Consider the following 21030-nt stretch of genomic DNA (forward strand, 5'->3'; position numbering starts at 1 on the left):
TATAAGGAGAAATTTATAAAATTATGAATTTTTTTTTTTTATGTGACAATGATACAACATAGTAAATCTCATAATAAAATTAGATTTATAGGTTCAGGATTATGATTAGTCTAATATTATAATAAAAAAATTTGTTTGTAACTTATGGTATATTTAATATGCACACAGTATAACAGATACAAGTTTGTAACGGCTATAACACACCCTCGATTTAGGATTTAGTAAAAAAATTAATAATAATAATAATAATAATAATAATATAATATAATATAATATAATATAAGTGAGAGATAATAATAAAAATAATATATAATAAAAATAATTTAATAATTATACAAAAATTCTTTTCATAAAAAATTAAAGCGGGCCGTCGTCTTCATTAATAAAAAAAAGTAAGGGAGATTTTTTCCCCTAAATAAATTGAATAAATCACGAGAGGTAAACTAAAATATTAATTAAAAAAAAATGTAAATAGGTTCGGATCAATAATTCGATCCTGATCCTGATCCTGATCCTGATCCGGTTAACAGGTGGGGGTCACTGCTTCTCATCTAATGGACAGGAATTCTCTGGTCCTAGATATCTGGATCAATCCTGATCCTTTGCTCATTCATTGGTTCGATGAATTGGATCTCACTTGTTTAACAGGTAGGGTCTAGTTCACCCACCCAATGAATGAATAGGACCTCTTCTGATCTAAAAAATTCTAGAGCAGAGGATATGAGGCAAGATCTCTTGGACCCCTTTTTGTGATCCAGGAGATGTGCCACTCGTATTTGCGGCTGGATCGTGGCCGCGATCCGGTAGCAAATGGTTGCGATCCCTTCTTGGGTTCATCACCTCCACCATGTTATAATTTTTGTTCGGAGCGGGCGGCCGGAGGCCGCCTGGAGGACACCCTCGCTCGCCGTCCAGTAACCTGACCACTTATCCACCACCGGAGGTCTCCGGGTAGCCTTCGGCCGTCCGTTCCGAACAAAAATTATAATCTGGTGGGGACGATGAACCCAAGAAGGAATCGCAACCATTTACGATCGGATCACGATCACAATCTGATCACAAATACAAATGACACATCTCCTAGACTATAAAAAATTAATCCAAGAGATCTGTGCTTAGAGGATGTACCCTCCCCACTAATTCCCTGGTCCCTGTCCAAGAACGGATCGGACCAAAGCAGGAGAAGGGGACTAAGAGTATCCGGTCTCTCATAAGATTGCACCACGAAACTTCTCACACTACTACGCCACCAAGGCACCAACCACCAATCATTCGTCCGCACGATGAGGAAAATTACGATAATAGCGAGCGGAGGAAGATGAAGACCTAAAGCCCGACGAGGAGGAAGTGGAGGCGATCGATGGGGCGGCGGGCGTGCTTGATCGTATGCGACGCGGCGATGTCGTTTGCGTGGGTGTGGGCCGGCGCCCTCGTCAAGCTCCTGATCCGCGACGCCCTCGGGCTCGGCCACCGCCCCGTGGGCGAGGCCCTCAGGCTCGCCCTTTCCGTAGCATACATGTTCGTGTTCGCGGGCTTCGCCCGACTCACCCGCGGCGCTGCCTACAACCCCCTCACCGTCCTCTCCTACGCCTTCTCCGGAGGCCCCGACGGGTTCTTCTTTACCGCCCTCGGAAGGATCCCTGCGCAGGCGAGTTACTTCCCCTTTTCCTCAGGTTGATTTGAAAGATGAGGTTTTGTTTCTGGATTTCGTTCCTCTTTTCCAGATTTGTTGGAAGTCGCGTTGATTAATCGCGTCATTTTTTTTATATGGCGCTTCTTTCAAGAATTTGATGCTTCTAGGTCTTTGATTTCTGTGATCCATTTATGTGCGTGCATAGCAAACTGGAATCTTTTTGTTGGCATATAGAACAAGGATGTAGAAACATCAAACAAGAACCAATCTAGTAATATTCTGATGCACAAGCACACAGTATGCCGCAAATCCAAATTATGATGAGAGAACTTGTATAGAAGTTTACACAACCATTGAACAGTGGGAGAACATGTCTTCAGCTAGGCGAAGTTGTCTTATTTTTCTGTTGTTTTAGATAGGAGTCTTGCAACTTGAAGCTTCATCTGTTAAACCCATATGATTGATGACATCATTTTGTCTTCTTTAGATATGTCCCTACACCCTAGTCACACCATCATCTTAGGCTAATATGATGAATATTGAATCATGTATTTGATTAAGTTGTTTTTAAAAGCATGTGGGATCGTTGAACTTAAGCATTCTTTACTACAATGATCATGTATGTAAACATATATTAGGATTATTAGTTTTTGTAATCATCACAAAGCAAAGTGATCCTCCTGCTTCACAGAATATGGTTCCTGAGTGGCAAACTAGTCGGCTAAAGTTTACAGTTTGACACTGACCTTCCTTTTGCCTCCAGATATTAATAAGATTTCGCATGTTTCTCAAGCCAATGGCTAGATTTTTGCTCCCTTGAGATTATTTTGGTCGAATAACTCTTCTAAGCAAAGAAAATGTTGTTGGAAGGCTGTAGTTTTGATCTCAGTTTTCGGATCCTTTTGCAACATAATCATTATCTATTCCTTATCCTTAATGTGGCATCCATAGGTGATTGGATCTGTTATTGGTGTTAAGTTGATCAGAGAAATCTTTCCTACTGTTGGACATGGACCTCACTTGAGTATTGATATTCATCGAGGGGCATGGACTGAAGGGCTCCTTACATTTGTGATCGTGATGGTTTCTCAAATGCTAAAGAAGAAAGATACTAACAGTTTCTTCATGAACACATGGATTTCAAGCATTTCCAAATTGACTCTTCATATACTTGGTTCTGATCTAACTGGAGGAGTGATGAACCCTGCCTCTGTAAGTAACATACATCGACTTATTTGGATCTAGTAGAACTAATATGTCATATTCTTTTCTCTTTTTCTAATTACTATGGTCATATGGCCCCGGGATGGCCTAGCTATATCTTGGATGGTAATTTTGAGGGGTAATTTAGCTAGGCGACAGTTGAGTCATGTTAGCCTAGTCCGTAGGGCATGCAAGGTGTACGCAACTTGCACTCAGTCAACGGTTCAAGACCTTGTCAAGTTGTGGATTGACTCATTTGCCACCTCTTGTTTTGTCTCATGATCATTCTATTAGCGTCCAATGTTATGGTACATTAAATACTTTGATGTATTCTTCAGCATCAACAGTAGAACTAATCTGTCATATTCTTTTCTCTTTTGCTAATTACTATGGTCTTATGGCCCTTGGGATTACCAAGCTATATCTTTGATGGTAATTTTGAGGGTTAATTTAGCTAGGCGACAGTTGAGTCATGTTAGTCTAGCCTGTAGGGCATGCAGAGTGTACCCAACTTGCACTCGTCAACGGTTCAAGACCTTGTCGAGTTGTGGATAGACCCATTTGCCACCTCTAGTTGTCTCATGATCGTTCTATTAGCTTCCACGTTATGGTACATCAAATACTTTGATGTATTCTTCAGCATCAACAGTGATGCATGCCTGCGATTGGTAGTTGCAGATATGCTAATCTATGATGATGTTATCTAATTGTTTTAACATTAGCCACTCCATGTAAAATATTTGCAAATCATCACTTGTTTGTAACCTAATAATAATATTTCAAATGCAAATATTTGACCATGCATCTTCTGTTTTTAGGCTTTTGGTTGGGCATTTGCTCGGGGAGATCATATAAGATTGGAACATTTGATTGTTTACTGGTTTGCACCCGTTCAAGCAACTTTGCTGGGGGTTTGGACATTTAAATTGCTCACTGGGCCAAATAGCAAGCAGCTGAAAGCTGGAGATCACAAGGACAAATCTGAATGAGCAGAAAGATTCGTCTTCATATTCTTTCATATTTGATACACTAATTATTGGAGTTTAGGAAACTCCACAATCAAAAGAAATTTGTAAAAGCTCTGTTTCATACGTCGAGATAGTGTAGCTCTGTTAGTAGCATGCAATCATCTAATATCTTCTGATAGTGTTGCAAGACCATTTTGTATAGACAAACTCCCATTTTGTATAGTGCTGAACAGATGCCTTGTCTTAAAGGTTGATTCAGAAACTGTGCTTATTTACAAGTTGGACCGATGAGCGCTAGTGCTTGCAACTAGCGTGTGCCTTTCTCTTCTTTTACAGAGGCCAATGCTATTTTACAAAGGTTGGCTTCTAGGCAAAACCCTTAAAAAATGGCATTGGCTTTACGTTAGGCTTACTGAAGGATCATGACAGGGTTTAAGTTTGAAGGGAAAAGACAGAAACAATTATTGTAAGGAAGAGGAAAACATCAACCTTAAGTAAGAACAAATCAAATGCAGTAAAACTTCTTGATACCTAAAGCAAATAATCAAAGAAAAGCAACAAAATTGATTGATTAGGGAGTTAAGAACCTGAGAAAATGCACACATTTGAATTCTTAATTTACAAAATAAATTTGCACCTACCAATACTTAATGCCATTATTTTCTCATAAGCCAATTATGGTGCTGCCACACTCAAAATATCAAGAGCCAGCAATGCCAACCAATGGTTGTCACTTTGACTAAACATCATTGGGAGGCAGATCTCAATAGCATATATAAGTGTCGTGCCGATCATCTTTTTTAGAGAATTTTAGTTCTCATAGAGGTCTCTAAGTGCCCTCGGCCTCCCTTTTTGCCAAAGACAAGTTGAACACCTCAACCTCTTGCTCCCACTACTCATCAATTTGGGCAACCCACCTAGAATGACCTCTGATCACTTCAAATGAGCAAAATTTTTACAAAGGAGAATTATCCACCATTGTAGAGCCAAATCCACTCTGGCTGGGATAGATCCACCTCAAGCGAACTCAATCAACCCGACTACACCTTAGGTGAGCTACACTAGCATGTTGATTTCAACCAAAGTCCTCACCACCTAAACGAGCACTGATTGGCCTCCTTCAAACTCGATATCTCGCTTGTCACCATCAAACTACGACACCCAAATTGAAGTCCAAGCCACATTAGTATACAATTGGTCAACTTCTACAATCTGCTGGGAGATAACCATAACGGTTTATATAAATCTAGGAGCTCTGCTGCTAACAATGATACAGCATATTAGGTATTAGGACAACAACTCTATCAGCTCTTCTGATGCCAAACAAATCCAATTCTATCAGCATGTTTTTTTGCGTAAGAAATGATTGTTTAGGTTTTTAAAACAAATATAAAAACCTTTTAATTCAATAGCATCGGGCATTTGGTCTAGTGGTATGATTCTCGCTTAGGGTGCGAGAGGTCCCGAGTTCAATTCTCGGAATGCCCCTATTTTATTTTTAGTGATTTATTTTTCTAAGCTCAATGAACTAAAATCGCTAACAACACAGAAATCTATATCGAATTTATTTTAAAATAATTATTTTTAATCTCAATTAATGAAGAATTCTAAGTCAAAGTTTCCTTCTTAAAACCATTAAAATTTTACAAAAAAATATAATTTTTATATACTAAAACATATTAAATTTATTTAATACGAAAACGAATAAATTTGTAGTAGAAAAATAAAAAAAAATATACAATCAACTCATTTATAAAAATGCGAGTGTGATTGCAAAATTTGTTTGTTCTCGTCATCATTTCAAAGCCCAGCCCAAAATACAAAAGCCAGCCCGAGAATTTAGGGTTTAGGGTTTTTAAGCAGAGACGAAGTGAGGAACCACGACGACATTTGACACTCCGCGCTCCTCTCACACCAACGAGGGCTCGCAAGGGATTGATCTTTCTTTCCTCCTCTTCCCTTCGATCAGTACCAGTTAGAGAATGGGAAGTGGGATGGCCATGTCGGCCCTAAGAAGAGCTACTGCCCTCTCCGCTAGGTGAGCACTTTAGAATCGGAGGAAGTTCATATCTCGCCACAACGTGCCTTCTTAGTGGCTGTTTCATCGTTTAACCGAGGCTTGTGATGAAAATTCGTTTTTTTTTCGTTCAAGCTATTTGGTTTGTTGATGTTTTCTGTATCTTTGATTTTTCACGTGTGCTTGACGCACCCATAATAATCTTCCTTTTCATTTAGAAATTCTTTGACTTTGAAGAAGAATTACATTAGGTGAGTTCCATCATGGTTACAAGTCGTTTTCTTCTTCGACAAATATTGACGCGTTAGTCATTGGCTTCACCCTTCTGTTAAATTTTGTGCTAGTGGTCATGGAGGTTCTTGCTAATATTGCCATTTTTATTCGCTTGACCATATGTGTTCTTGCATTGTTAGCGTTCTTGAAAACCAAGTGAATGGTGCAAGGTTTTCATTTCTGGAGCTGAGAGGCTCGTGTTGATGCTTTTGCTTTACTTATCACTGATAAATATATTCCGATCAATTTAGCTGACTCTAAGAGAAAACACATAATATAACATATTTTGGTGAATCTTATCTTAATGGCTGTTAAGAAGAAAGATTAATAGTAGCTTGCAGAAGTTAAATGTTTGCCATTATCTTTTCTCTAATTTTATTGTGATCTCAGGGATCATAGTATCAGCAATATGATGGCTCGTGGGTCTTTCAATGGATCTGAATTATCAAGAAACAGTTTGGTGCATGAAAAAGGGAAATTTTGTTTATGTTCTGGCATATTGGAGAATTACTTACTTTCAAAGTCATACTCTAGTAGATGTTATAACTTCGCGAGGTCTTTCCTATGGTCACGGAATATTTCCTCTAATGTTGGAGCAAGGTCAGGTGAGAAGGATAATGATTCTGAGGATGGGTTTCCCGATATAGATGAACCTGCCGATGGTACAGTAGAACCAGATGAGGAAGTGGAGAATGAGGAGCTTTATACTGAAGGAGGGATTTTGGACATTGAATCAGATTCTGTTGGAAACAGATCGCTGAAAAATAGGGTTGAACCACTCCTTGAGGCTATAATAAGAGCTCCGCGACACTCTGTTAATGATGTATTTATTAAGTGGGTGGAAGAAGGTAATTCTTTGGGGCGAGGTGAAATCTCTCACGTAATGCTGAATCTCAGGAAGCGCCGGCTTTATACAAAGGCTCTGCAGGTGTTACATTTATTCTCTAAATACATTTTCAATTTGTACAAACTTATATCCTGCCGAACCGAAATAGCTATAATGAATACCTGCTTCTTTCACTCTTAAGACTGTTGTGTGGTGCTTAGTTATTTCCTAAAGCATTTCCTGTTCACCCTAGTTTTTTCCCTAGTTTTGTTCAATCAAAAAATGTCTTGTAGGATCAAGCCACGATCATATTTTTGAATGTGCATTTGGATTAGGTTAAGTGGATTAAGGATTAAAGTGCCACATATTTTACTCTTGTCTTTTTGTCTTGAATCTCTTCTGTTGAATGCTGCTGCAACTGTGTTAGCTTTAATTTGACAATTTCAAAGGCCCAAGGAAATATTTTGCTGACTGTTATGGTTGTATGTTGCTGCTGCAACACTATTATGCATGGCACCATCATGGTGAATATTTTTTTGCTTGGTAAAAAGGTTTGAATTATTGGTTAATATTTGACATCATATGATTTCGTCTTAGTCCATTGATAGGGGTTATAAAATGCTCCTCTTTTTCTCACTAAAACCAAAAAAGGTGACAATATAAAAGATATTAACAAACAAAACTAAGGGTACACGGTATGAGATTGAGTATGTCAAGCATTGGATTTACCTGATTCCTGCTATGGTTGAAAATGTGATACAGTTTTCTTTATAAGTTGATTTATCTATGTTTTCTCAATTATCTTCTCTACTGAAAATAATATCGAACCTGTTCTATTAGGGGAGTGATTTTTTTTCCCGAAAAGATCTATTTTAGACCTGCACTATTTCGCAGAATTGCAATTTTCATTTGATAAACTTATGTGGCACAAATGTCTGAACGCTTGAAAATTTATGTCTTCAGCATTAGGATTTTCATTGTATAGTTAATTCAATCAGCCTAAGATTTTCACTAGAGATTTATATGAAACATACCTTAGCAGTTGCCTGACTATTCATCTCTGTTAAATCGTGGTTCTAAAGGAATTTTGTGTAGATTAGTCTCAATATGTATATATTCAATTGTGAACCAATATGAAAAAGTTTTTCTCATTATTGATTTGGCCTGGTTAAATTAACAAATATATGGTCTCTGTGCTGCAACCATAAGAATAACATCTTGCCATGTGCATTTAGATTGTTCTAGTTTTTTTTAAAACATTTTTTGGCTGTTCCAATTCCCTTCGTGGATTTGTTTATTGTGCTGTCTTGTTCTTTTGTTGATTTATTTCATTAATTCCTCCAAGTTTGGAGGAGAATTTATAATAAAACTAATAGTTATCTGTATCTACATGAATTTATAGCAAATCAAGAAGACAATGTCTGTAGGATATTAAAATTGCTATTTGAAATTTTCATATATTTTACTCTTTTTTTTTTTTCAATACTAGCGCAGTAATTTCTTGATTTTTTTTTTGTAGTTCCTTGATTGGCTTGAAGCAAATAAACGGATTGAATTTATGGAGCACGATTATGCTTCCCGTTTGAATATGATTTGCAAACTAGATGGTCTTCAGAAGGCTGAGCATTACATACAGAAAATTCCAGTGTCGCATAGGGGTGAGGTGGTTTACAGGACTCTTCTTGCTAATTGTGTCACTACTAACAATTTAAGGAAAGCTGAAGAGGTGTTTAACAGAATTAAGGATCTTGGTCTCCCTATCACAAAATTTATTTGCAATCAGCTTCTGATGCTTTATAAAAGGGTAGATCAGAAGAAGATGCCCGAGGTTCTCGCAATGATGGAGAAGGAAAATATAAAACCAACTCTCCTAACCCACAGACTACTGATAGATACAAAAGGTCGTGCAAATGACATATCAGGCATGGAGCAAATTATAGATACAATGAAGGCTGAAGAGCTGAAGCCTGATTTGACGATTCAATGGACGGTTGCAAAGTACTATATTTCTGCTGGCCTCAACCAGAAAGCAGAAACACTCTTAAAGGAGATGGAAGGTGATGACATCCAGAAGAATTATGTTGCACGCAAGGTTCTTCTTCCTCTTTATGCTGCTCTTGGTAAAGCTGATGATGTGGGAAGGATATGGGAGATTTGCAAGTCTAGCCAACGACTCGATGAGTATTTAGCTGCCATTGAGGCATGGGGTAAACTTGGGAATATTGAAGAGGCTGAGGAAGTCTTCGAGGACATGATCAAGGTATGTACGAAGGTCTCAGCAAGGCACTACATTACCCTATTAAAGGTCTATGCGAACAATAAATGTCTATCCAAAGGAAAGGATTTTGCCAAGCGGATGATGGATGATGGCTGTCACATTGGTCCTGCAGCTTGGGATGCACTCATAAATCTGTATGCAGAGACTGGAGAGCTGGAGAAAGCTGATTCGTTATTGCGACAGGCATCGCAGCGCACCGAGAATAAGCCCCATTACTCCTCATATATGACGCTGTTGGATAAGTACTCTGAGAAGGGAGACATCCAAAATGCCGAGAAGATATTTCAGCGTCTCAGGCAGGCTGGATATGTTGGAAGATTGAAGCCGTATCAGTACCTACTCCAGGCCTACAACAATGCCAAAGCACCAGCTTATGGATTCAAGGACAGGATGAAAGCTGAGAACATGCGTCCTAACAGGGCTATGACAGCCCAACTTGTAGTTGCTGATGCATTGATCAGGTCGCAGACTTTAGATTTGTTTGATTGAGCTTGGGCTTTATTGTTCAATCAAGAACATTGCTCGTCTTCCTGCTAGCTAGCGCATATGCAGCCGGAGAATCCTGTCATTGGCATGCATCTCTTCGTGTTTCCTGATGCTGCCCTAAGCATTTGAAGCGCTGGTTTTAGAATGAATTTACATGTTTCGTACGATGATACCATGTTCTTTTGAGATTGCTGATACTTTTTATTTGGATTTGGAGAATCAAGATGCAATGACGTCTTAAACCTGTTAACCTTAATGATGGTGATGGCATTTGAGTTAACAGCTGGATTTCTTGAATTCAATTGCTTAATTTGCATCAGTACGATGCTCCATCTTTTAGATCATCCAACTTTTTCAGATGCAGGAAAGATGCTCTCTTTGTGGCAGTCCCGGAGATGTTCTGCCTTGTCATTCCTTTGTGGCAGTGTTCATGCAGTGGCACCGGATGGCGAACAGCCAATCTTTGTCGCCACTTTGACTGTAGTCTACCTCCACTTGGATCGTAGTCCATCCTCGATGTTCTATGGTTCTACTACAATAATTAGGAAAGCAACAAGCACCGCTATTTCCTCGCCCTGCCCCTTGAAGCTCTTTTCGTTGGCTCCATTGTCCGTCGACGCTCCATGTCGATATCCACAAGATGGCCTGGGGACCCATAAGTAGATGAAACCCCGGTTTAAAACTGCTGGTTCAAATTCTCGGTCCGATGGTTAACGATATCTTAACTTTAACAGTTTAAGATATCACGATTCACGGTTCGATATTACTGGTTGAATATTATTATATTAAAAAATTTTAGAATTATAAATTTATAAAAAATATTTAAATTTATTTAAGTTGTCTACGTATTTTTTTTAGAATATAAGAGAATCAAAACTCATGTAGTTTATAGTATTATTACTCATTCCCGTTTCTCGTTTATATAGTATTTGTTCCTATGGTATCAAAATTTTCAATTTTATCATCTAAAAGTTACATTTATCGGTTTTTTTTACTCTAATCAATCGTCGAATAATGTTTGAGCTTTCAATGAGTCAGGAGACAAAATTAATTATCGTTCATCTAATATATTATCTCCAGCACTGAACGTCTATTCCATAACAATCGTTGATATTAAATAAGTTAAAATTTCTTTCAATCATAAAGAGGACGGATGCTTCCATTAATGAAAAATCTAGATAATTATGTTTGAGAACGGTTGATTTCACATCCCATCGGGTGTTTTGTTTGTATGCGTCATTTCAACAACTTATAGTTACTACTGACTTGGAATTTATAGGAAGCGTTATAGTACTCATATTTTGCACGATATTCTCTCGATAGAAGAGTAGCATTCTCAAAATATTTAATAAAAATAGAATATTTTATAGGATAAACTTCCCGAACCTTAAAAATAATTACATCGATACTTTCTAATGTCTCGGATGTCGAAAGTTGCTATGTCTCAGCATTGAATCATGTTGAGCTCTTCATTTGGATTTACTATTTCATGTTGAGCTCTTCATTTGGATTTACTATTTCCTTGTCCCTCCAAGATCGAGATGAAGAATCTTCTTGGTCTCCTTCCATTGTAATCGAAAGTGAGAGCCAAAAACATATAGAATTGAAGTCGAGAGCGTATATAGATTGAATTTAGAATGAGAGGAGAGAATATGAGTGTTGAAATAATAAAATAAATTTTTTATTTATAGAATTTGAAAATTAAATTTAAAAACTAACCGATACTAAATTGTAGCCATTGATTCAAAAATAATAAAATGATCAACTTATGAAAAAACATACAAGCCCCCTTTATCCCAATGACTAGAACCGATGTTCACACATTAAAAAAAAAAATGAACAAGTTGAACTGGCAGTTAACCACTGGTTTGAAGATTTTTATCAAGTTAGAATTATAACTGGTCTGGCACCCTGTCGGGTCGGTTACGATTCCAGCTCGGCAATCAGATCAACGGGTAACTGATCCATTGACCCAATTGTCGAGCTCGAACCTAACCGGCACGGGATCAGATCTACTGGTAGGCCACCGCCAGGGTTCATACAATGTACTTCGTACAAATATGACTGCGCACCTAAATGCAAATTTAACGTGAATGATAGGACATCCAGCAGTCCACAGAGCTCGAATTTCATCTCTTTTTAGAACCTCCAACATTTTGGAATTGCCAAAGGCCCCTCGACGTTTGATGTAGAAAAAAATTATAATCAACTAGTTTGAAAAGCGAGTGTTTCATTGCAAAATTGTCGCCCCTCGTCAACGTTTCCAAGCCCAGCCTAAAATACGGGAGCCGGCCCAGATTTTTAGGGTCTAGGGTTTTAGCCCGAGAGGCACCAGGACAACATTTGACACTCCCCGCTCCTCCCAAACTGCTGGGAGCTCGCAAGAAATTGATCTTTCTTTTCTCCTCTACCCTTCGATCAGCTCCCGTTGAGAATGGGAAGTGGAGTGGCCATGTCGGCCCTAAGAAGAACTGCTACCCTCTCCGCGAGGTGAGTACTTAAAATCGGTGGAAGTTCTTATCTTGACGCAATATCACCTACTTCGTGCCTTCTCCATCGTTTAGCGTGGGCTTGTGATGAAAAACTCGTTTTTTTTTAGTTCAAGCTATTTGGTTTGTTGATGTTTTTGAGCATCTTCGATTAATCATGTATGTTTGGCGCATCCATAATAGTCCATTTTATTTAGAAATTATTGAACTTCGAATAAAACTTACTTTATGTGAGTTCCATGGTAACAAGTCGCTTTCTTTGACAAATATCGATGCATTAGCCATTTGGTTCATCTGCCTATCAAACGTGTTTTCTCCGCCACGTTCTTGAAAACCATGTGAATGATGCAAATTTTTATTTTTTTGGAGCTGAAAGACTAGTGTTGACAATTGCATTTTTGCTCCATTCATCGAAGATAAATACACACTGATCAATTTAGCTGGCTCTTAGAGAAAACACATAATATAACATATTTTGGCTAATCTTATCCTAAGGACTGATACGAAGAAAGATTAATAGTATCTTGTAGAAGTTAAATGTTTGTCATTGATCTTTTCTTTGATTTTATGGTAATCTCAGGAGCCATAGTATCCGCAATATCGTGGCTTGTGGATGTTTCAATGGATCTGAATTATCGAGAAACAGCTTGGTGCAAGAAAAAGGGAACTTTCACTTATGTTCTGGCATATTGGACTATTTCTCACTGTCAAAGTCATACTCTAGTAGATGTTCTAACTTCGCAAGGTCTTTCCTATGGCCGCGGAATCTTTCTTCTCATGTTGGAGCAAAATTAAGCGAGAAGGATAATGATTCTGAGGATAGGTTTTCCGAACTAGATGAGCCAGCTGAAGATATGGTAGAGCCAGATGAAAGAGTGGAGAATAAGGAGTTTGAAACTGAAGAAGGGATTTTGGGTGGTGAATCAGATTCTGTTGGAAACAGATCACTGGGAAAGAGGGTTGAATCTCCACTTTCCATGGCCATAATCAGAGCTCCACGACACTCTCTTAATATTGTACTTAATAAGTGGGTGGAAGACGGTAATCCTTTGGGGCAAGGTGCAATCTCTCATGCAATGCTGATTCTTAGGAAGAGCCGGGTTTATGCAAAGGCTCTGCAGGTGTTACTCTTATCCTCTAAATATATTTTCAGTTTGTACAAACTTATACTCTGCTGAACTGAAATAGATTTCTCAATTATTTTCAATGCTTTCTAAGTTGATCTATCAATGCTAGTGTCTGGGGGATATTTTTTTGATATTTGAGTTTTCAATTTGTTAGTCATTTTTTTTTTCAATACTCGTGCTGTAATTTCTGTGATCTTTTGTAGTTCATCGAATGGCTTGAAGAAAATAAACGGATTGATTTTCTCGAGCGCGATTATGCTTCCCATTTGGATTTGGTTTGCAAACTATATGGTTTTCAGAAAGCTGAGAATTATCTACAGAAAATTCCAGTGTCGCTTCAGGGTGAGGTGGTTTACAGGACTCTTCTTACTAATTGTGTCCTTGCTAACAATGTAAGGAAAGCAGAAGAGGTGTTTAATAAAATTAAGGATCTTGGTCTCCCTATCACAAAATTTACTTGCAATCAGTTACTGGTTCTTTATAAAAGGGTTGACCAGAAGAAGATCGCTGATGTTCTTGTGATGATGGAAAAGGAAAATATAAAACCATCTCTCTTAACCTACAGACTACTGGTAGATAACAAAGGTCGTGCGAGTGACATAGTAGGCATGGAGAAAATTATAGACACAATGAAGGATGAAGGCCTGAAGCCTGATTTAACGATTCAAGGTATGGCTGTGAAGTACTATAGTCTTGCTGGCCTCAACGAGAAAGCAGAAGCAGTCTTAAAGGATATGGAAGGCGATCACATACAGGAGAATCATGTTGCACGCAAGGTTCTTCTTCCTCTTTATGCTGCTCTTGGCAAAGCAGAAGATGTGGGAAGGATATGGGAGATTTGCAAGTCTAGCCAACGGCTCGATGAGTGTTTAACTGCGATTGAGGCATGGGGTAAACTTGGGAATGTCGAAAAGGCAGAGGAAGTCTTTGAGAACATGATCAAGGTATGGACAAAGGTCTCTGCGAAGCACTACGTTGCCTTATTAAATGTCTATGCGAACAATAAACTACTATCCAAAGGAAAGGATTTTGCTAAGCGGATGTCAGACGATGGCTGTCATATTGGTCCTGCAACTTGGGATGCACTCGTAAAGCTGTATGTGGAGGCTGGAGAGCTGGAGAAAGCTGCTTCCATATTGCAGAAAGCATCACAGCGCACCGAGGATAAGCCGCTATTTGTCTCATATATGACAGTGTTCGAGAAGTACTCCAAGAAGGGAGACATCCATAATGCTGAGAAGATCTTTCAGCGTCTGAGGCAGGCCGGATATGCCGGAAGATTGAAGCCGTATCAGTATCTACTCCAGGCCTACATAAATGCCAAGAAACCAGCTTATGGATTCAGGGACAGGATGAAAGCTGACAACATGTTTCCTAACAAGGCTATGATAGCACAACTTATAGCTGCTGATGCATTGATCAAGTCTAAGATTTCAGATTTGCTTGATTGAGAACATCACTCTTATTCCTGCTACTGCAGATGCGGCTAGAGAATTCTGTTATCTGAATGCTTCTCTTTGTAGAAAGAATTTACATGTTTCATATGATATGATTCTTTTGAGATTGCTGATACATTTTCTTTTGAGAGGCAGGAGATTGGGTTGCAAAACAGTAAAAGGGTTTTCGGGTCATAGTGATGGAGGGAGGGAGGTGTCCTTTTCATATTATTTGAAATTAGAAATATATGAACACAATTGTTTTTGTTTTTTAAAAAAATCAACATGGTAACATACTATCTAGATATTTGCCACATAAAATAGCTATTATTTAAAATGTTTGCATAGATTGTCATCGTCATCAAGCAAAGTCACTCTCCATCTTCACCTACTTCGCCTACCTCCTCTAACTCTGATGGTGTCAACTGTCTCGTGGTCCTCTCTTTGTGGGGGTGGGACTATGAGATCACACTACTTAAACGAACCACAAAATATTTAACGTTTGAACAGGCCGGTCTTGACACGTGCCATCGAGGGTATAGATTGTTTTATTAAAAAAGTATATTTTATTGGATTGTTTTAATAAAAGAAAGAAAAGAATGAAAATAAATAGTCATTTTTTCTTTTCAAGACTTTATTTTTTGTATAATTTTTTTAAAATTTATTTATAGAAGTAAGAAGACTCTAAAGAAGTTTAAATCCTGAACGTCAATTCTCTCCTTTATTCTCTTTTGAATCTTTTCTAATTAAATTAGAAAAGTCTATTCTCCAATTGAAATTTTAATTTTATTGATATCATCATCCATCAATAAATAAACGACTTGACAATTTTATTCATTTAAAATGAGGAGTTAGGAAAATTTAATTTTGAAGATCTTATTGATGATTTTACTTCTCAAAATGTTAGAAGATCTCGATTTTTTCAAGGATTATTTGATATATATATATATATATATATATATATATATATATATATATATATTTGTATTTGTAGGCATTGTACTTTTGGAGAAGTTCGGGAAATATATTTTGTATAATGTTATATTTTTTAGAGAATCTTGAGAAATATATGTTATATAGAGTTTATCATATTTTAAATGAAATATATTGATTTTCAAATTTTTAATTAAACTCTATTTAAACTGTATGTAAGTAAAAAAAAATTTCCATGTCCCTTTTTCTCTTTTCGCCAAGGGACCCTGATAGCCCCGACCCAGAGGCCGGGAGGTCCTGGGCAGTCTAGGGCCCAAAGTTTGGGAGGGACCCAAAAATTTTAAAAACTTATATAATTTATATAAGTATATGCATATATCAATTGTTTTAGGAATTAGGTTAACTTGTAATTCTTCTTCATCTGCACACGCTCCTTGCAACTTCTACCGGCATCTCTGTCTCCTTTCACAGATTCTCTCTACTTCTCTCTTGGATTTTTTTTTTTACAATTACACCGCTTTTCTCTTAGTCTTCCTTTTTCATTTTTGTTTGCTCTCCTCTCTACCTGCGACTCCTCGACGGCGAGGCTACACCTTTGCCTATGCTCTACACGGCTGCACCAGCACCTCTTGCACGCTGCACCAGCACCTCTTGCACGCTGCACTTGAAGGTTCTGAACCTTTACGACTTGTATTGCGATTTGCGAGTTGCGACGGTTGTCATCTACTCATCTTCATCATCCAGGTGCAATTATTCCTTTTATATTGAGTTGACTTAAATTATAGTTTTGCAATTGTTGTGATTTTGTGCATTATAATATGTTGCCTAAAAAATATATTTCTTGATGTAAAAAAAGGAAAAAAAGAAAAAGACTAGAACAATTATGTGAATCACAAAGAGGTGCTTTTAATAAGTTCTTTGTTAAAAGATCAAGTTCTAATGAAAATATAGAAAATTTAAATAGGGATAATATAGATGAGTTTAAACAAATACATGATGTTAATGAGGAGTCTAATGAAATTCATGACGTTAATGATGAATTTAATGAATTTCATGATGTTTATGAGGATAGAGATAATTTAAGAGTGCATGAAAATGCTACTAATGTAGTAGACAATGAAAATATTAGATAAATAATTTATTCCTCCACTTGATATATATGATCTAAGGAATTAGGATAATCTTGATAATAATGCACATGATATTTTAGTTGAAAAAGGGTCTGTAAGAGAATAACTAATATGAACTCTTGGAAAGAATTAAAAATGAGATTAGATAAAATGAAACAATTGATAAAGATCTACAACGAGAAATCTTTAAAGAAAGAGAGCATTGGAAACAATTTCTTACAAGAATATTAGCAATTGTAAAATACCTTTCTAAACGTTGTTTGACTTTTCGGGATCTAATGAGAAACTATATCAAGAAAGTAATGGAAACTTTTTAGGGTTGATTGAAATGATTGCTGAATTTGACGTTGTGATGCAAGATTATATTAGACACATTCAAAATCATGAAATTCATCATCATTATCTTGGTCATAAAATTCATAATGAGTCGATTTCTCTTTTAGCTAATAATGTTAGAAGTATTAACGTTAAAAAAATTAAGGAGACAAAATATTTTTCAGTAATTTTTGATTGTACTCCAGATATAAGTCATTAAGAAAAAATGAATTTCATAGTACGATATGTTTATATGCCATCTAGCAATGTGAAAATAGAAGAGTATTTTTTAGAGTTTCTAAAAGTTAATGATACATCTGATTTTGGATTTTTTAATGAATTAAAAAATGTATTAAAATCACTTGATCTTAGTATTAAAAATATTAGAGGTCAAGGTTACGATAATGGTTCTAATATGAAAGGAAAACACCAAGGAGTTCAAAAGAGGTTACTTGAAATAAATCCAAGAGTATACATGCCATGCACTTGTCATAGTCTTAATTTGATTTCTAATTAGTGATATGACACATTCTTTTGTTAAAGTTATTTCTTTTTTTGGAGTAGTCCAATGCATATATACATTGTTTTCAAGTTCTCCTAAAAGATGGAAAATTTTACTTGATAATGTGAAAGGATTAACTGTCAAATTTTTTTCAAACACACGTTGGGAAAGTCGTATTAAAAGTGTTCAAGCTATTAAATTTCAGGCTCTTGAAATGCGAAGTGCTTTATTAGAGTTATATAACATTTATGATGATGCAAAGTCTAAAAGTGAAGCTGAAAGTATAGTTAACTCCATTGAAAGTTTTGAATTTTTACTTGGTATGGTTATTTTGTATAACATTTTATTTGCTATAACATGATAAGTAAGAAGTTACAATCAAAATCTATGTGCATTGATTATGCTATGAAACAATTAGATGGTGTAATATCATATTTTGAAAAATATAGGAACAATAGTTTTGCAACAAGTTTGACTATTGCTAAAAGTCTTGCATCCGATATGAATATAGAGTCAATATTTTCAATGAAATGTCATATTTTTAGAAAAAAATAATTTGATGAGAAAGAAGATGATGAAATTCACCTAAAGAATCTTTTAGAATTATTTATATTGTGATTATTGTAGACATGACAATTTCTTCTTTGAAAGGTTGATTTGATGAAATGAAAACATTTAAAAATATATTTAGTTTTTTGCTTGATTTGAAAATATTAAAATCATTGGATAATGATGAGTTGAGAAATGTTGTGTTAATCTAACATCCACTTTTACACATGATAATTCATTAGATGTTGAGTTAGATGATTTATTTACAGAATTAAAAATATTACAAGTGACTTTACAAAATGAGATAATGTCAGCAATTGATATTCTTAATCTTTTGAAAAATATAAATTGTTATCCAAATGTGGCAATTGCTTATAGAATATTGTTAACTATTTCCTATTACCGTAGGATCAGCTGAAAGGAGTTTCTCAAAATTAAAATTATTAAAAACATACATGAGATCAATAATGTCGCAAGAGAGATTGAATGAATTAGCAATTTTATCTATTGAAAAAAGATTTTAGAAAATCTTAAAATTAATAATATTATAGATGATTTTGTATCTAGAAAAGCTAGAAAAAGTCATTGTAAATATTTTTTTTTTACTTTATTAAAAAAATTGGGGATCTATTTTGATCGTTTTTCCCCAGGCCTTCTGAATGTTAGGACCGGGGTTGGCCCCTGATAGTTAGGATCTGCCCTACGATTGAATTTTATTTCAGTAGTTATATGATCATTTTCTTGTAGTTAAGCTCTTTCAATGTATGGTGGATCACTTGTAGAATGAGGATCGAGGGAAGTGTATCTCTAATAAGTTGGTGATTGCATGAACCAAACAACAATGGCTACATGAGCATGGTTGGCTACACCTCTCGATGGCACCCATGACATGGTTCTTGCTTTCACATCGTCTTGTAGACGGGTTATGATCAATTGATGCCATGAGTTTAATTTCTTCGAGGGGATCAACCAAGCCATCCTCGACAATGCCAACATCCTTTTCTCTCTCCTTTTATGGTAGCTTCATGTGGCAAGTAAGGCGATTTACTCTCTCAAGTGCCCCCGCCAACCCGTAGTCATTAATACAGGTGGCTAATGTTGGAACCCCGTGATAGTTTTGATGTGATCAACCAAGTTAAGTTATGTCCTGTTGTATTTGATCCTTGTGTCTAAGTGTGCAGGAGCTTAGAAACACAAGAAGTCGATTATAAAACATAGCTAGCGAGAAGGATTGCACGGTAAGAGAGTCGACGAGCTCGGTGCATCCGAGGGACAAGGTGCCGTGGAAGAGTACACCAGTGGATGAGAGGGACGCGCGCGACCGTCCGAGGGACGAGAAGCTAGGAGGAAGTCTGCTCGAGGAGAAGGCCAGAAAATGGGTTCGGGTGAGCCCTATTCCGATTGGCCTAAATCACCTAAGTGAGAGTAGCAGCGAAAGAGTAAGAGAAAGAAAGTGGAGCTCGGTAGCAGCTACTAAAGGCATCTTCAAGCTTTCATGGAAGGTACCTTCAAGCTATTGGAAGGCACCTTCAGCAATTCATGGAAGGTGCCTTCAAGCACTTGAAGGCGCCTTTGACTGGGCAAAAGTGAACGTTGGGAAAGGATAAAGCTTTATCCTTTCTTGCTTCGTTGGAGGCGCCTTCCAACCTTAGATAAGATTCTACAGGGGCTATAAAAAGACCCCTGGACCTAGGAAATAGACATCAACTCCTGTATTCTTTTCCTAGCACATTGTTGAGCGTTCAACGACTGTAATAGGCTTCTCTGCCTACACGAAGGAGATCTTTTCAGTGCTTTCTTCTGTCTTGGATTAACAACCACCTAAGTTGTAATCAAGTAACTCTTTTGTGTCTTTTACTTATTAGTTGCTTAATTTTCTATTTATAAGTGTGCTACTAATTTGAGTTGAAAGATTGAGAAGAATTTTTGGTTTGTATTTTTTCACAGGCAATTCACCCCCTCTTGCCGGTTCGGCTGCACCAACAAATGGTATCAGAGCCCAACCACTTCAGAAGGACTAACCGTCGACTGAAGTATATAGACAATGGCCGGTGCAAGCATTCACCTACCAAAATTCGACGGAGACTTTGCAACATGGAAAAACACATGGAGGTATTTTTCAAAATCGACTTTGAAGTTTTATTAATTATGAAATATGGTTTTGTAGCACCTACAGATCAGCACGGAGTCGAGAAATAAGAATACACATGGATGAAGAAGGAACAAGCAGATTTTATTTCTAATGGAAAAACAGAGTTCCATCTGCTTAGTATTCTTCCACCCTAGGAGGTAAGCCGGATCGGAAGCTACGACTCCGCCAAAGACCTCTGGAGAAATTCTTAGAACTCCAATAAGGTACTTTGGAAGCAAAGTTAGCAAGGCGCGACATCCTCCGAACCCAGATAACAAACCTTCGGATGAACAAAGGAGAAAAGGTAACGCAACTCCAAGCACGAATCAAAGAACTCATCACTCATCTAAACAATCTCGGAGAATCGGTAAGGAACCGAGACTCAATCTGGTACGCGCTCAATGCCTTCCCGAGTACTCCAAAGTGGTCATCCTTAGTAGATGCATACTACATCTCTAAGGATTTTGAGGTAAGTACACTAGAGAATTTATTTTCTATATTTGAACTTCATGAAACTAGATATACAGACTCTAAAGAAATATAAAAGATGAATAACAATCTTGCCTTGAGAGCCAAGAAGGAAGATCAAGACTCTGAAGCATCAATCGATAAACATGAAGCGACCCTAATGGTAAGAAAGTGTTAGAATATATACTAAAAGTCTATCTTTTTGTATAAACATTTATTTTGAAATAAGAATAACATTGGTCAAATGTCTGTATTTAGTTAAATGC

At 37.0% G+C, this 21030-nt stretch overlaps 3 protein-coding genes and 1 non-coding gene across 4 annotated transcripts; all 4 read left to right on the top strand.

Moving 5' to 3' along the window:
• Positions 1–1229: 1229 nt before the first annotated feature.
• On the top strand, positions 1230–4079 carry LOC122055404 (aquaporin SIP2-1-like). Its single transcript, XM_042616835.1, has 3 exons — positions 1230–1648; positions 2585–2845; positions 3655–4079. The coding sequence occupies exons 1-3, from the start codon at positions 1361–1363 to the stop codon at positions 3823–3825; spliced, it is 720 nt and encodes a 239-aa protein (XP_042472769.1). The 5' UTR covers positions 1230–1360; the 3' UTR covers positions 3826–4079.
• Positions 4080–5220: 1141 nt separating this feature from the next.
• Positions 5221–5292, top strand: TRNAP-AGG. The gene has a single exon. It is a non-coding gene; the product is annotated as a tRNA-Pro (tRNA).
• Positions 5293–5655: 363 nt separating this feature from the next.
• On the top strand, positions 5656–9981 carry LOC122055413 (pentatricopeptide repeat-containing protein At1g80270, mitochondrial-like). Its single transcript, XM_042616846.1, has 3 exons — positions 5656–5842; positions 6485–7022; positions 8440–9981. Exons 1-3 carry the CDS (start codon positions 5787–5789, stop codon positions 9685–9687), a joined length of 1842 nt encoding a protein of 613 aa, XP_042472780.1. The 5' UTR covers positions 5656–5786; the 3' UTR covers positions 9688–9981.
• A 2011-nt stretch (positions 9982–11992) lies between these two features.
• On the top strand, positions 11993–14864 carry LOC122055420 (pentatricopeptide repeat-containing protein At1g80270, mitochondrial-like). The gene is made up of 3 exons (XM_042616859.1): positions 11993–12174; positions 12754–13294; positions 13504–14864. Exons 1-3 carry the CDS (start codon positions 12119–12121, stop codon positions 14749–14751), a joined length of 1845 nt encoding a protein of 614 aa, XP_042472793.1. The 5' UTR covers positions 11993–12118; the 3' UTR covers positions 14752–14864.
• The last annotated feature ends 6166 nt before the right edge of the window (positions 14865–21030 follow it).

This window comes from Zingiber officinale, chromosome 1B, assembly GCF_018446385.1.
Source record: "Zingiber officinale cultivar Zhangliang chromosome 1B, Zo_v1.1, whole genome shotgun sequence".
NCBI classification, from domain to species: domain Eukaryota; kingdom Viridiplantae; phylum Streptophyta; class Magnoliopsida; order Zingiberales; family Zingiberaceae; genus Zingiber; species Zingiber officinale.